This window comes from Ptiloglossa arizonensis, chromosome 1 (genome assembly GCF_051014685.1).
Source record: "Ptiloglossa arizonensis isolate GNS036 chromosome 1, iyPtiAriz1_principal, whole genome shotgun sequence".
NCBI lineage: Eukaryota > Metazoa > Arthropoda > Insecta > Hymenoptera > Colletidae > Ptiloglossa > Ptiloglossa arizonensis.
This window is the reverse complement of record NC_135048.1, coordinates 33,220,680-33,237,511: the sequence shown is the minus strand read 5'-3', so window position 1 is coordinate 33,237,511 and position 16,832 is coordinate 33,220,680. Positions and strand designations below refer to the sequence as shown.

At 34.2% G+C, this 16,832-nt stretch overlaps 1 protein-coding gene across 2 annotated transcripts in view; it reads right to left on the bottom strand.

Moving 5' to 3' along the window:
• Positions 1-16,832, bottom strand: part of LOC143148887 (uncharacterized) — a 43,832-nt gene that overhangs the window by 9,386 nt on the left and 17,614 nt on the right. For both annotated transcript variants that reach the window (XM_076315682.1, XM_076315691.1), the window contains exons 2-8: positions 6,539-6,781; positions 5,271-5,425; positions 3,622-3,833; positions 2,291-2,435; positions 1,981-2,220; positions 686-1,055; positions 203-383 (exon numbers count right to left, since the gene is read on the bottom strand). In XM_076315682.1, the coding sequence (XP_076171797.1) occupies positions 203-383; positions 686-1,055; positions 1,981-2,220; positions 2,291-2,435; positions 3,622-3,833; positions 5,271-5,425; positions 6,539-6,635 (1,400 nt within the window). In that variant the 5' untranslated portion in view covers positions 6,636-6,781. The remainder of the gene's footprint in view (positions 1-202; positions 384-685; positions 1,056-1,980; positions 2,221-2,290; positions 2,436-3,621; positions 3,834-5,270; positions 5,426-6,538; positions 6,782-16,832) is intronic.

The following is a 16,832-nucleotide window of genomic DNA, read 5'->3' as shown; positions in this document are numbered from 1 at the left end:
TTCTGATGTGTGATTCTCAAGTGTAATTCTCAAATGTGATTTTGATTCTCAAGTGTAATTCTCAAATGTGATTTTGATTCTCAAGTGTAATTCTCAAATGTGATTTTGATGTGTGATTCTCAAGTGTAATTCTCAAGCATGGTTCTCAGGTATCGGACACCTCGTTGAGATGATTCTCCAGATCGATGAAGTGCACTTTTACCTGAAATCCGTGTAACTCTTGCCGGTGCTCGCGTAATCGATGAGAAGTCCAGAAAGCGGTGACGATATCATACCGCCAATGCTGCCATAAATCCTCTGAAGGCCGTAGTCGGCCTTTTGTTCGCGCAGTATCGCGATTACCGCACCCTCGAACATGGCGAACGTGGTACCACCGATGACACCTTTCAATAAAGTTAACAAATGCGCGTATTGTTCTCGTGTACGCGCGTCGCGTATACCGGTGAGCTTGAAGAGAATGTCTCTGAACGGAATTCGGTTTTGGTGATCGAAGATTTTTGAAAACGATCCTTTCTCGTGACTTTGTATCGCACGAATCGATGATCAATGACATCACCATCGTGAGAAAAATCGAATTTCGTATCGTGGATAATGTTTAGAGACATTCTTCATAGCTGCTTGCTGTACCAGGTATTCGCGTTAGGATCAACTTTGCATAGTTCGCGTAAAAAATATCTGTACTCACTGATAAATACCCTAATGGCAAAATACATCCAGAAAGTTGCCCTCACGTTGTATTCGACGATCATGTCCTTGTTCGAACACATTTCCTTGCGCGGTGCAGTGACGATGCAACGTTTGCTGCAGTCTTCGATGTTCAGTGTACGGTACGGTTCAGAGCTCAGGGAGTAATTGTACAGTGGTAAATTTAAAATAATTTTCTCGGTCTCCAGGTCGGGATTGCCACAGGTGATTTTTTGATACGTCTTCCCGGTCCATGATATTTCTTCCGACAAGTATCGTCTTCGTTCCGTGGCTAGGTCCTCGTCGGTCGCTTCGAGACTCTTCAGCTTCGATTTGTACGAATGGTAGTTCATCGTTTGACTGGTGTTATCCTGGACGGTTAAAAGAATGATAAACACTTTGTTTCTTTGCGCAGTAATCTGATATAAATTGTTGTTGAAAGAGGGGGAAAGAAAAGACTTTGGAACGTTTTCTAATTTTAAAATTAAGGAGTACGAGAATGTAGCTATCATGTGAGAATTTGGTTGCTTTGAGAGACTGTATGAAGTAACTGTATAAAGCGTTGTGATAAAATCAATAAATATTAAATATATTACAAATCGAACAACTCTTGAAGGATGGCAGATTGAAAAATGAACAAACATTTTAAATTGTTTTCTAATCTCAAAATTAAGAAGTACAAGAATGTAACTTTCACGTGAGAATTTGGTTGTTGTAAGAGACTGTATAAAGCGTTGTGATAAGTCAACGAATATTAAATATAAATCGAACAACCCTTCAAGAGTGGTAAACTGAAAAATGAACAAATATTTTGAAGTGTTTTCTAATTTAAAAATTAAAGAATACAAGTATGTAGCTATCATGTGAAAATTTGGTTATTGTGACAGACTGTACGATGTGTCTATAAAGCGTTGTGATAAATCAACGAATATTAAATATAAATCGAACAACCCCACAAGGGTGATAGACTGAAAAATGAACAAACATTTTGAATTATTTTCTAATTTAAAAATTAAGAAGTACAAGAATGTAGCTATCACATGAAAATTTGTTTGTTGTGACAGACTGTATGATGTGACTGTATAAAGCCTTGTGATAAATCAACAAATATTAAATACAAATCGAACAACTCGATATCTTAAAAATGGTAGACTGAAAAATGAAGTAACTTTTGGAAACTCTTTTTTCGTAGTATTTAATTTTGTCAAATCTTTCTCTATGGACCAAGTGTCTTAAATTTGATCCAAAATTTAAATTCGCGTAACAGTTGTAACGTTCTTTGTTTAATCGTTTTACCTTGTGCATCAGGACTGGGTTGAAGGCACAAAGGGTTCGGTTCTCGTAGATTCTGTTCGACATGGCAGTGTCCAGAGTTGATGTTTCAAAGTCTTCGATGAATCCCGATTCCGTGCACGCGAATTCGTAGAGCTGATTGGTTGGAAAGAAGTACTCGTTCTTCGATAGATGTCGTATCGATGTTTTGAAGAACTCGTTGTTGGTCAACTTTCGGTGCTCCCTTATGTCTTCGTCGTTGTTCTGTGAACATCGTACCGATCGAGAATATTTTCGTTTTGTGAAATGTTCATTTCTCTTACTCGATACGTACCATCGGCATATCGTTTTGTGGGATCGAGAACTTGAACGAGGTATTCGAACCAGTTTCCAAATTGTATCGTCTGATCGTGTACATTCTCGACGACAAGATGGACTCTATATCCGTGTCGTTGTGAACGTCCATACGACACGTGTAACTATAAAAAAGAATTATCCTGGAGTCGGTGGTTACCCTACAGCGATTCTTTGTGTCGTAAAATCGTTGTTAAAACATTGAGATAAATTTTGAACTAGGTTGTTCAATAAGTTTTATCGAACGACAAAATTTATTGAACAGTATAGTACTTGGTTGCTCAATACGTTTTATCGTTCGATAAAAGTTATTGAACAGTGCTACATTGAACAGTACTACATTGAACAGTACTACATTGAACAATACTACATTGGACAGTACTACATTGAACAGTACTACATTGAACAGTACTACATTGAACAGTACTACATTGAACTGTACTACATTGAACTGTACTTGTTTAACAGTACTACATTGAACTGTACTGTTGAACAGTACTACATTAAATAGTACTACATTGAACAGTACTACATTAAATAGTACTACATTGAACAGTACTACATTAAATAGTACTACATTGAACAGTACTACATTAAATAGTACTACATTGAACAGTACTACATTAAATAGTACTACATTGAACAGTACTACATTAAATAGTACTACATTGAACAGTACTACATTAAATAGTACTACATTGAACAGTACTACATTAAATAGTACTACATTGAACAGTACTACATTAAATAGTACTACATTGAACAGTACTACATTAAATAGTACTACATTGAACAGTACTACATTAAATAGTACTACATTGAACAGTACTACATTAAATAGTACTACATTGAACAGTACTACATTAAATAGTACTACATTGAACAGTACTACATTGAACTGTACTGTTGAACAGTACAACATTGAACTGTACTGTTGAACAGTAATACATTGAATAGAACTACATTCAACAGTACTACATTGAACAGTACTACATTCAACAGTTCTACATTCAACAATACTACATTGAACTGTAGTGCTGAACAGTACTACATTGAATAATACTATATTGAACAGTACTACATTGAACTGTACTGTTGAATAGTACTACATTGAACTGTACTGTTGAATAGTACTACATTGAACAGTACTACATGGAACAGTACTATTGAACAGTACTACATTGAACAGTACTGTTCAATAAGATTTATCGAACGACGCAACTCATCGAACGACGCAACTCATCGAACAACCCATTACTTATTCACGTTCGTATAAAAATTGAATCGTTCGCCAGGCGAACCCTTACCTACCCGCAACTCTCTAACCTCGTGGAGATCTCCTGTTGCAGCTTGGTCTCGCAAGGATGGTTCTGGCTCATCGTGTAAAGCAGCCCGTTATTCCCTGTGCAGCCGAGATCCATAACGACTCTGTCCGGAAATTCCACGGTTATCCTGCCTATCGGTACGAGTAGCAATAAAAGCGCCGCGACGCCGCCAAAGGACGAGAACAGGCATAGTAAAATCTGAATGGGAAGTATCATCGTGTCGACGTTAGCGTTTCACTCACGTTAAGTCGCGTGCAAACATAAAGGTAGTGCAATTTACATTCCCAAACGTATGAGCTGTGAACACAATGTAAGGATAGAGCAAGAATCTTTCGACTTTGAACATCGATACGAACTTCAATCGTTCGTGAACCGTTCTGATAGATCGAGGGATTCAGATAGTCGATAGATTCTTCTTCTTAATGTAGAGTTCGATACAGGATGTTATCTATGTACACTTTCTCAGACTATTCTATAAAATCTTGATATAGTAAATATTAGAAACAATGTCGATGGTTGTCTTCAGCACCGAGACTGAGACTTTGAATAATTATTGGAAACCATGTGTTTGTACAAATTTTGAAATTTGGTAAAGGACTCGAAGGTTCTACAGAATCTTCAAATAGTAAATATTAGAAACAATGTCGATGGTTGTCTTCAGCACTGAGGTTGAGATTTTGAATAATAATTCAGACTATTATATCGAATAATAATTGGAAACCATGTTTTTACAAATTCTGAAATTTGTTGAAAGACTCGAAGGTTCTGCAGAATCTTCAAATAGTAAATATTAGAAACAATGTCGATGGTTGTCTTCAGCACTGAGGTTGCGATTTTGAATAATAATTCAGACTATTATATCGAATAATAATTGGAAACCATGTTTGTACAAATTTTGAAATTTGGTAAAGGACTCGAAGGTTCTACAAAATCTTCAAATAGTAAATATTAGAAACAATATCGATGGTTGTCTTCAGCACTGAGGTTGAGATTTTGAATAATAATTCAGACTATTATATCGAATAATAATTGGAAACCATGTTTGTACAAATTTTGAAATTTGATGAAAGACTCGAAGGTTCTACAAAATCTTCAAATAGTAAATATTAGAAACAATATCGATGGTTGTCTTCAGCACTGAGGTTGAGACTTTGAATAATAATTCAAAACCATAAGTTTGTACAAATTTTGAAATTTGGTAAAAGACTCGAAGGTTCTACAAAATCTTCAAATAGTAAATATTAGAAACAATGTCGATGGTTGTCTTCAGCACTGAGGTTAAGTCTTCGAATAATAATTCAAAACCATAAGTTTGTACAAATTTTGAAATTTGGTAAAAGACTCAAAGGTTTGAAGTATTTTTCTTCAGCAGCGCTGGTAAAATTTAATTTCACGAACCTTGGAAATAAAACGATTAACTATCGAAGAAAATTACTTTCTATGCATCGGTATATCTGTTACGAAACACAGAGAGCTGGAAGATAATCTTGTTCGGCAATTAATAATTTCACCGCCAAGGTTCTCAAGGACCGTTTAACTTCTTAGAGTCTTAATGTCCGTTAAACAGTTTAATAACAACCTGTATATTCGAAAATGACAGTCATCTAAAGAAACGATCGTTCAACGGAATATTACTTTGAAGTTTCCCACGCGATCAGCGAAGATTCCGGCCAAGGGTGGCATCACCATAGCGATCACCGGCGTTATGGCGCTCATTATGGCAGTTTCCTCCACGTTTATGCCCAGTTCCCTCATATGGATCGTCAAGTATGGATAAAGTACATAAAGCGCTGGAAAGATCATTCGTTATTACGAAAATAAACATTGTACAATGTATTGAAAAAAGAAGAGTCCAAGAATTTTTGCAGATGAAGTGGGGAGAGGATTGCTTTTAAAATTATAATAATAGTCGAGAATCCAGTATGTTAAACAAGTGTCTGCAAAGCACGTTTAGCAGGGACTTTAAACTTTTGAAACACGTGTGTAAATGTCAAGTAAACATCAAGTAAACAAATTATCGTTCTATACTTCGATTAATTATCGAAGTGTTATTGGATGCTTCTGTCGATCAAATATTTATGATTCACTTTAACGAGTATGAAAAATTTTTCGATCTTTTAATTCTTTTTTATAACACCTCCTAATAGTTGTAACTTTAGTACTAATAGAGTTACTAATAAAGAAATATATGGAGTTTATATACTTTATAAGATCTCCAAATAGTTGTAACTTTACCACTAATAGAGTTACCAATAAAAAAAAATATAGGAATTTATATACTTTATAACACCTCCAAATAGTTGTAACTTTACTACTAATAAAGTTACTAATAATAAAGAAGTATGAGAGTTTATATACTTTATAATACCTCCAAATAGTTGTAACTTTAGTATTAATAGAGTTACTAAGAAAAAAAAAGGTATGGGAGTTTATATACTTTATAACATCTCCAAATAGTTGTAACTTTACCACTAATAGAGTTACTAATAAAAAAGAAAAAGTATGGGAGTTTATATACTTTATAACATCTCCAAATAGTTGTAACTTTAGTATTAATAGAGTTACTAAGAAAAAAAAAGGTATGGGAGTTTATATACTTTATAACATCTCCAAATAGTTGTAACTTTACCACTAATAGAGTTACTAATAAAAAAAGAAAAAGTATGGGAGTTTATATACTTTATAACATCTCCAAATAGTTGTAACTTTACCACTAATAGAGTTACTAATAAAAAAGAAAAAGGTATGGGAGTTTATATACTTTATAACATCTCCAAATAGTTGTAACTTTACCACTAATATTTTACTAATAAAAAAAAAAAATAGGAGTTTATATACTTTATAACTTAGAGATAAAAGATGCATAACTGACGCTTATAAAATTAATAGTAACTAATACTTACTCGATGCCTGAACGAAGAATATCATTTTAAGGGGTAGGAGCTCCTTGTGCCGGAAGTCCTTGATGATCCTCCGGAAGAAACTTTTGATTAGCATCATCTTGTCGCCGTTGAGAGGGACTTTCAGTCGTGCGAAAGAGTTTCGTAAGTAGTAACAGTGAAAACTCGCAGTTAAATATTAAGAATGGCACCGAGCAGCAAACATATTTCGAATGTCGTTGCGTCACCGATGCATGATTCTTCTTCCTGTTGGAAAAGAAAGTTGCAACGTGGCCTCATTTTACATTCAATGATCCCTGATCGACAATGGATCATCGACACCATTGACAAATTTTATAAATCAATCTTAATCCATCTCGTGCTAATAAAATCCCTAAAGTTCTAGATCTTAGAACTATCAAATCTATTAAAATAATAAGTAAAATTAATAAATACTTAAATCGATCTACGTGTTTATCTATTTCTATATATATTCCATCCTGTAAAAAAAGAACTATCAAATCTATTAAAATAATAAGTAAAATTAATTAATACTTAAATCGATCTACGTGTTTATCTATTTCTATATATATTCCATCCTGTAAATTAATACCATGGAAGAAATTAATACAACGATCCTTGAAAATATTAATCATATATAATCTGAATAGACCAGAGAATTAAATTCGATAGAATATAAATGAAACATCAACCGTTCGTATATTTCTTTCTTTTCTTTTATTCGTTAATATTTATTTCATCAATATTTCTTTCTTTTCTTTTATTCGTTAATATTTATTTCGTCAATATTTATTTCGTTGATACACGTATTTGCGAATAGCTGACCAGTTTCAAAAATTCCGACCGAAAATTGAATTGTCTTCGTCGTGCCAACGCGCAGAGAAGAACGAAGCTGTTGATTATATCTCCGGCAATTTGATAATAAAAATTACACGCATCGCGCGATGGACATTTGAATCGAAACTTTAACCACGTGTGGAAATAAACGAAACAATGGTGTGTGGGCCGGTAGACTGGTGAGAAGTAACTAAACAGTTCTAGTCTTACTGATGACACTTTAACGAGACCGACGACGCGTAACGACATTTTCATTCCCGAGCAAAGTTAAACGCCACGAACGAAGGTTTCGTTTCGCGAATTACACCGAACGAATTGAACTTTCAACGATCATTTCCAACGCAGCGGATCGTAAACAAAACAATCGATAATTGATCTAATTTCTAGTACAAATTTCACCGAACGAACAAGTAACGATTAGATCTGGTTCTAATCACCTCTAATTGTCCTATCTTGTATAATCTGATTAATTTTGTACAATCGATTAATCGATCGATTATAATACCTCCAAATAGTTGTAACTTTAGCACTAATAGAGTTACTAATAAAAAAAAGGTATGAGAGTTTATATACTTTATAACATCTCAAAATAATTGTAACTTTAGCACTAATAGAGTTACTAATAAAAAAAAAGGTATGGGAGTTTGTATACTTCATAACATCTCCAAACAGTTGTAACTTTAGTACTAATAGAGTTATTATTTAAAAAAAGGGTATGGGAATTTATATACTTTATAACACCTCCAAAAAGTTGTAACTTTACCACTAATAGAGTTACTAATAAAAAAAAAGGTATGGGAGTTTGTATACTTTATAACATCTCCAAATAGTTGTAACTTTACCACTAATAGAGTTACTGATAAAAAAATTAATTGCGTTTTTATGAATTTATACGAGTGTGGGTATTGTCCAAAGTAGAATAGGTGGAATGGTGGGACGTTGAACGTAATGGTGACTTTTGGAAACGAAAAATTGAACGTTCGTCGTTAATTTTGCAACTTCATTGTTGAGTAAGTATCGACACGAGTCTGGTTTAGACTCCGGTGGAGGAATTGTACCACTTTTCGAGGTAATACCGTTGCTTACACGCGAGCAACTTCGCACCGGCTCGTGTCAACGTGTACGCGTCAGTTCATTCTTCCAAGTACGGCCTCCGAATACCGTACATCCGGTACAGAGCGAGCCTTTACCTCGTTATCGTCTAGGTGCGAATATTGGAATAAAGTTGGATATCTGACTCATTAACCGTTTCGTTTTTCGACGAATTTCCGTAATTTCGGTTTTTCCTGGAAGATTTTTCGCTGGACGACTAAGTAGGTCGTGATAGGGTTCGGTGACCTTCCACTGGTTGAAATTTTAAATAAAGATATCAGAAAGATTCTCTTCGGTATAGAAATAAATATTTGTCCAGGATAATGGTACGAATTATATGTATTCAATTGAAATTTTAGATTAAAAGATTGAGTAAAGTTGGATATTGTTCTCTTTGGTATAGAGTTAAATAATTATCCAGGATAATGGTACAGATGATATATATTCAGTTGAAATTTTAGATCAAGAGATCGAGCAGAGTTGGATATTATTATCATTGGTATTGAATTAAATATTTATCTAGGATAAATGTTCTAGTTGAATAATTTGGAGATATATTCCCTCGTATCGACACTATTTAGATTTATTTGTCCGGACAATCGTTCAGAAATAATTGAAAATTATACAAATCTGCACAAAGTGTTGCAAAGTCTTGCAAAGTCGATCTTTTATTCCATAGGTACGTGTTACGAACCGAGAGTAAAAATTCTGATCAATAGAACCTACACTCCTCTTAGAAACCTATTCTTCTGCTCCCAATTGTACGTGATTCTCGATTTCTCAAAATTCACTCGTATCGACACTATTTAAATTTATTTATCCGGATAATCGTTCAGGAATAATTGAAAATTATACAAGTCTACGCAAAATGTTGCAAAGTCGATCTTTTATTCTAAATAAAAATTCTGATCAATAGGAACAGTCCTCTCAGAAACCTATTCTTCTGCTAAAACTGTACGTGGTTCTCGATTTCTCAATTATCACTCGTATCGACACTATTTAAATTTATTTATCCGAATAATTGTTCAGGAATAATTGAAAATTATACAGGTCTGCACAAAGTGTTGCAAAGTCTCGCAAAATTTCTCAAAGTCGATCTTTTATTCGAAACGTACGTGTTACGAAGCGAGAGTAAAAATTCTGACCAATAGTACTCACACTCCTCTCAGTAGCATATTACTCGGCTCCCGAACTGTACTTGATTTTCGTTTTTGTTTTTTTAAATGTTGCACAGCGACACTCGGCGAAGGACCGACCGGTTTTAAATACTGTCATTGACATCCATGGACAGTGGTCGCGACAGTGTACGGCATGTCAATACAAATGTCATGACTTTTACATAACGGTTTTACATGCGCCGCGCGTCGTGTGTATAATGCTGTTGCACGTCAGCTTCCGCTCCGAAGAATCAATCTGTCGGTAAATACACATAATCTGCGCGAATGCGTTGTAAGATGTAATTCGTTGCACAGTCGGAAAGGGACCGATTTCTTCGACGATCATAAATCGAAACTAGGAAACATTGCATCATTTTCGAAAATATCGACTTGGAGAAGGAATAACATCGGTAGCTTCTTGTTTATTTAGTTTATAATCTTATTGCGCAACTTTGGAATATAAAGTACTAGGAAACTTTAACTTCTTTTATAAAATATCGACTTGGAGAAGTAATCCGTATTGGTAGCTTCTTATTTATTTATTTTATAATCTTATTGCCCAATTTTCGAATAGAAAATACTATGAAACTTTAACTTCTTTTATAAAATATCGACTTGGAGAAGTAATCTGTATCGGTAGCTTCTTGTTTATTTATTTTATAATCTTATTGCGCAATTTTTCAATATAAAGTACTATGAAACTTTACCTTCTTTTATAAAATATCGACTTGGAGTAATCTGTATCGGTAGCTTCTTATTTGTTTACTTTATAATCTTATTGCGCAATTTTCGAATAGAAAATACTATGAAACTTTACTTCCTTTTCGAAAATATCAATATTAACAAGTAATCCGTATCGCTAACATCTTTACAATTAATATTTTACCCAAAAATTAGTATTTTTACAGGGGATTCTTTCATCTTATAAACAATCTTACCAAGCCCTCACAAATGTGTCTCAAAATTTCCCTCCAGAATAAATCAATCATTTACCCGTTTACCTATCGCGCAATTTTCGATTACAAAATACAAGCAACGAGAAAGAATAAAAGTAAAACGAATCAATTAAATAAAACAAACGAAAGCAAAGTACAACTGTGACACAAATTATTCCGCAATTTTCGAATATAAAATACAAACAACGATAAAGTATAAAAGTAAAACGAATCAATGAAATAAAACAAACGAAAGCAAAGTACAACTGCTATGCAAAATGACTCGAGACTAAATCTACAAATGGTATCCGACTATCGTTTATCCCAATGAGATATAATGTTATTGAGAATAAATTATAAACGAACAGGATAAATTAATTCGAGACACGGTGAGTTCGTTCGAGCATCGTTTCGATCGATGAAGGTGAAGATTAAGTGAAACGAACGTTTGTTCGTTGCACGCTCGTCCGTTTTGTTTCTTTTTTTTGTTTTTTATCTATTGTCTAGCCTTCGGATCACGGTCTTCTGTTCTCTGGACCTTCCCTCATCTTTAATTCATTTTCCGGGAGCGTTGCATGCGATCGTCGCGGGAAAACGCGGCTGCGACGCGAAATGGAATTCCCATTTATCGGGCGAATCGAATCCCGCGAAGAAATCGAACCTCGTTACGAGTGTTTATTGAAAGTTCGGCCGGTGTGTCGCGGCAAAATGAATAATTCAAGTCCGGATCGTGTGACGGAAACGGCCAACTTGTACGGTAATAATTAACAACTCTGACAAGATTGCGCAATACGCTTGTACACGATAGATGCAACCCGGTAACTCGAACGTTGCACTTTTTCGCCATTGTCGCGATTCCATTCATAAATGATCGAAACTGACTACACGACATTCGTTAGATTCCTTTTGTTCGTGTCCTTTTTTAATTATTTGTGCTCGAAATTATTTGAAATGTTAGCTACCAGTAACTCGGCGCCATTTTTACGCGAAAATGTGCATTTAGGAATGTAAGGTAAATAATATATTATATTGTATATTGGGTTGTGAGGAAAGTCGTTTCATTTTTTTGGTGAAAATGAAGCATGATTTTTTTAGAGTGTATGAACATTGTATTAAATTATATATTCTCCATTTTGGAAAACGAAATTACTTTTTGAACTACCTAATAGTATAATTTGGATTTTTAACGAGGCAGTGTCACGATGTTTGATTTATATAAATTTGTAGACATCGAGGAATGTAAATATATTGGCAGAGAAAATTCAAATTTTATTTCTTATTATTTTCCACGGTGTGAGAAATTTTGAAACATTTCCAATATGCATTTCAGATTGATTTGTACACGTTTCAGAATAAGTTTTTTGACGTCTTCCATATGGTGTTTTTCTATTGGAACAAATAATATAGTTTCGTTTTCTTTTTTTCCATATTGACAGTGTGTAGTTCACTGTTCCTGAAAATCACCTCTCAATTTATTTATAAGAGTTTTGACAAACTTATAATGTATCAGTGGTGTCTGCTTTTTTTTCTTTCTTTTGAGGTACCATATTTTAATTTACTTTCTTGTCGAATTTAATAGAAAATTTCAGGAGAACATGCAGTTCTCAGAAAGTTGCAGTGGAATAAGTTAATTCTTCGTAATTATTAATATGATTACTTTAATGACCCCTCAGAGGGGATAATCGAATGTAAAAAATATACCTTGTTTCAGAAATATACCGATGAATTTCTATTAAATTCTTCATTCGTATTAAATTTAATACCGATTGATTAACACTGGATTAATACTGTCTTGTATTATCACTGAATTTACCAAGTAGTTAAAATGCCTAGCTCCAACTGCCTTCATAATGAAATGTAATTTAAATCCAACGTTATGTTTTCCGAAGATGTGATTTTTTCTATTCTACACGTCTAATCAATTTTATAAATTTCTCTTCTTCGCTTGATTTTTTTTTTCGTACCTTAATATACCAAAACTTGTTGGTAGTTCTAGCATTAAAATCGATATTAATCTATATTAAATTCAATTCAATTCCATACAAATTAAACCCTGAAGTATCAGATACAGAACTTAGAGAAAGAAGATACAGAAGAAAAAAAAGACACATTGTATACTGCTTCTATCACTCAGTGTCTACCAAACGAGATTTATTTATAAATTATTAGTCGTGCAATCATTTTCATAGATCGCAACTTACGAATTAGAATCCTCTAACGTTAAACTTTCCAGCAATTTTCATAATGCTAATCAGCTACATCGTGAACCTAAGAACCATGTTTAACGAACGAATTACCAAACAGTAATACCTAGAACTAGGGCCTAGGGTATCTCAAGGTCAGAGGTATATCAATTGCAGTGTCTTTTGACGTAAAATTCTAAAATTTTCCAGCAATTTTCATAGTGTTAATCAGCTACATCGTGGACCTAAAAACCATGTTTAACGAACGAATTACCAAACAGTAATACCTAGAATTAGGGCCCTAGGGTTTCTCAAGGTCAGAGGTATATTAATTGCAGTGTCTTTGAAGTAAAATTCTAAAATTTTCCAGCAGTTTTCATAGTGTTAATCAGCTACATCGTGGACCTAAAAACCATGTTTAACGAACGAATTACCAAACAGTAATACCTAGAATTAGGGCCCTAGGGTTTCTCAAGGTCAGAGGTATATCAATTGCACTGTCTTTGACGTAAAATTCTAAAACTGCACCCACGTTCGTATTACGTGGAGCAGTATTAGCGAAGATTCGAGTGCATTCCGTGCAAAAGATTAAAGTATCGAATTAATCGGAGAAACAAAGTTCCAGTGCATCGCGAATTGCATCGAGAATTGCATCGCGATCCACGCGATCGAATGCCATTCTGCGACACGGTGTTCGTTCGAAATTGGTGTTTCCTTTATCGAATTGCCGATTGTTTCCAAAGCCACCGATAACGGAGCCATGTGTACAAAGTTCAAGAAGCAGTTTGTAACCCGAGTCCCTGTATACCGCTTCGTACACTGTTTTGCAAACAGGACCACGAGCGTGTTTTAATATTACAATATATGCATTGTTTCTCGATCGTTCGCGATTACGAACAACGTTCATACCAATCGTCGAGTGTCGTTACGAAACCTTAAACCAGATTCGTTCTATCGTTTGGACACTCGTCGAAACATTCATCGAAACGTTTCTACATCGAGGTGTTTGCATTCTCGACGTTTTATCCATGAGTCTTGTTACTAATATAATATTAGTAACTTGTTATTAATATCATATTCATCGGAGAATTTCATTTAAGAGTAATATTTTTCCTATATCGTTACATTTAGAAACAGAAACGCGCGATTAAGATATTGAAAGAATGTCATTTCGTTTTTTTTTCTTTTAGTGAAAATGAAACACGATTTTTTTAGAGCGTACAAACATTTTATTAAATTCTATATTCTCCATTTTGGAAAACGAACAACCCAATAGTACCATGATTTACAAACCAAAACCGTGAAATTAATTTATTGTGTACTTGTTCGTATACAAGACGATATATCACCGTGTTAAATATTTACGTACAAAAACGTGAAATAAATTTATCAAAAAAGAATCTATAGTTACAATACATTATCGTGTTAAACATTCGCGAAGAAATACGTGAAACGGTGCATCATTTTAAGAGTCCACCGTTGGAATAAATTTCAATGAATCATTCGAACGTTTTTGTTCGTCTGTTTCAATGGTATAATGATGGTCGATGAAGTAACGGGATATAATTCTTAAACAAACTACATTAGGCTACATTTCGGCTGTGCAATAGCTCCGATCACGCTGCGAGAGTAATGAGTGTACACCCTCCTATTTATACGTTAAGTGACGGTAATTTTAAACTACTGTATAAGAATACTTACGCAGCGAACAGTACGATAGATGGTACGTAATGTATTTGTATGTATTTGTATGTATTTGGATCGTTGTGATCTGCTTTGTCATTGATCGTGTAACGTTTCATTGCGCGAAAGAAGAAGATTCGAGTATCCAATCGTACGCAATAATTGTTTCACAAGTTTATCGTTATTGGAGTACAGTCGAGATCGAAGAACGTTTCGATTTAAATATTTATATATCAGAAACTTATAGATCTGCATTTCCAAGCTGCGAGACTCAACGTAGGAGATACAAGGAAAATGTTTACGTTGCGTTGGAACACTTGTCCAATCGAACCAATTCGAAATATTCAAACAATGGGTGTTCCATTATCTTTACTGGATGATACTGGTCTGACAATTGAACGTTCCATTAAACAGCGTTCGGATAGTTGAATCCCCGATTAAGCTGTAATTGCAAACTACTGTAATTATAGTTCTTCAGCACAGGTGTTCCAAGAAATACTGATACGTCTTCCACGAATAATCTGTCCGATGTGGTTTCCTTTTAAAACATGATTAAAATGTTCTCTTGTTGCATTGGAATTTTTGGCGGGTGAAAATTTACATCGATCGGTGTGTATTGTGTAATTAATTCATCTCGATAGAAAGTTACTTGTTTGTCAATGTAATCCAAGAACTAGAACTCCAATTCAATGCTGAGACTTCCGAGCAATGTCTTTGATTAAATTTATAATTTCAAAGTCACTTCAAGGTTGCATCGTGATATCACTATTAAACGCATCGATGTTGCTAAACTATGCAAGAAACGAGATTATGTGTATAGATCTAGCGAAGGAGGAAAAACAAATTATTTTGAACAAATGGAGTAACTTTCGTCGATATGTTTCACATGTTTGTTAATATATTCAAGTCCATAAGAAGAGATTACGTGTATAGATCTACCGAAGGAGGAGAAACAAATTATTTTGAACAAATGGTGTAACTTTCATCGATCTGTTTCGTATGTTTGTTAATATATTCAAATCCATAAGAAGAGATTACGTGTATAGATCTACCGAAGGAGGAAAAAAGAATTATTTTAAACAAATGGGGTAACTTTCATCGATCTGTTTCGTATGTTTGTTAATATATTCAAGTCCATAAGAAGAGATTACGTGTATAGATCTACCGAAGGAGGAAAAAAAAATTGTTTCGATCAAATAAGATTAACTTTCATATGTTTTGCATGTTTGTTGATATATTCAAGTCCAAGGAAGACACTCGATGAGTCACACTCTGCACTAGAGCTAGCAAAGTAAATATTTATGAAAGTTATTGGATCGACGCAGTTTAGAGCAATATTTTTGATTAAATTTCTAATATCAAAGTCACATTTCAGAGTCGCTATTAATATCACTATTAAACGCTAAATCGATAACGAAATGCTCGAAGAATAATTAAAATAGTTAAAAATCTTGCAATGACTCTGCTTTACAGTAAAACACACAGAACATTATACTACATGGTTACTTTCGTACTTTTCTCAATTTTTTGCAACATTAGAGAAAAAATAGGAAGATTATTTTAAAGAAATTAGATTAACTTTCATTGATAAATTTCGCATGTTTGTTGATATATTCAAGTCCAAGGAAGACACTCGGTGAGTCACACTCTGCACTAGAGCTAGCAAAGTAAATATTTACAAAAGTTATTGAATCGACGCAATTTAGAGTAATATTTTTAATTAAATTTCTAATATTAAAGTCACACTTCAAGGTCGCTATGATAACGAAATGCTCGAAGAATAATTAAAATAGTTAAAAATCTTGCAACGACTCTACTTTACAGTAAAACACACAGAACATTATACTGCAACGTTACTTTCGAACTTTTCTCAATTTTTCGCAACATTAGAGAAAAAAGAGGAAGATTATTTTAAAGAAATTAGATTAACTTTCATTGATAAATTTCGCATGTTTGTTGATAGATTCAAGTCCAAGGAAGACACTCGGTGAGTCACACTCTGCACTAAAGCTAGCAAAGTAAATGTTTACGAAAGTTATTGCGTCGACGTAATTTAGCAATAGGAAGAAAATTACCGCGCCAATTTATCAAGCAGCTCTTCTCTCGCCTCGACGGTATTATATTATACTTTCGGTATTTCAAGGAGATTCGCGGCGAACGTCTGCAATTCCATTTCGCTAGAAGATAGCAATACCTCGTTCGTCTTCGAGTTAAATTGCACAGCGTTGCGAGAGTGCACTGTGGCTCGCGACTCGATTCGACCAAGTTTGTTAACATTCCGCTCGTGATTACAGTGTCCCTCGATAAAAGACGGAAACACGGCGAAACCTTAACAATCGATCTGTAGTATTATTTGCCCGGACTTCCTTCACGGAAACAAATTTGTCCTTTTTCTTTTCTCGAGTCGATA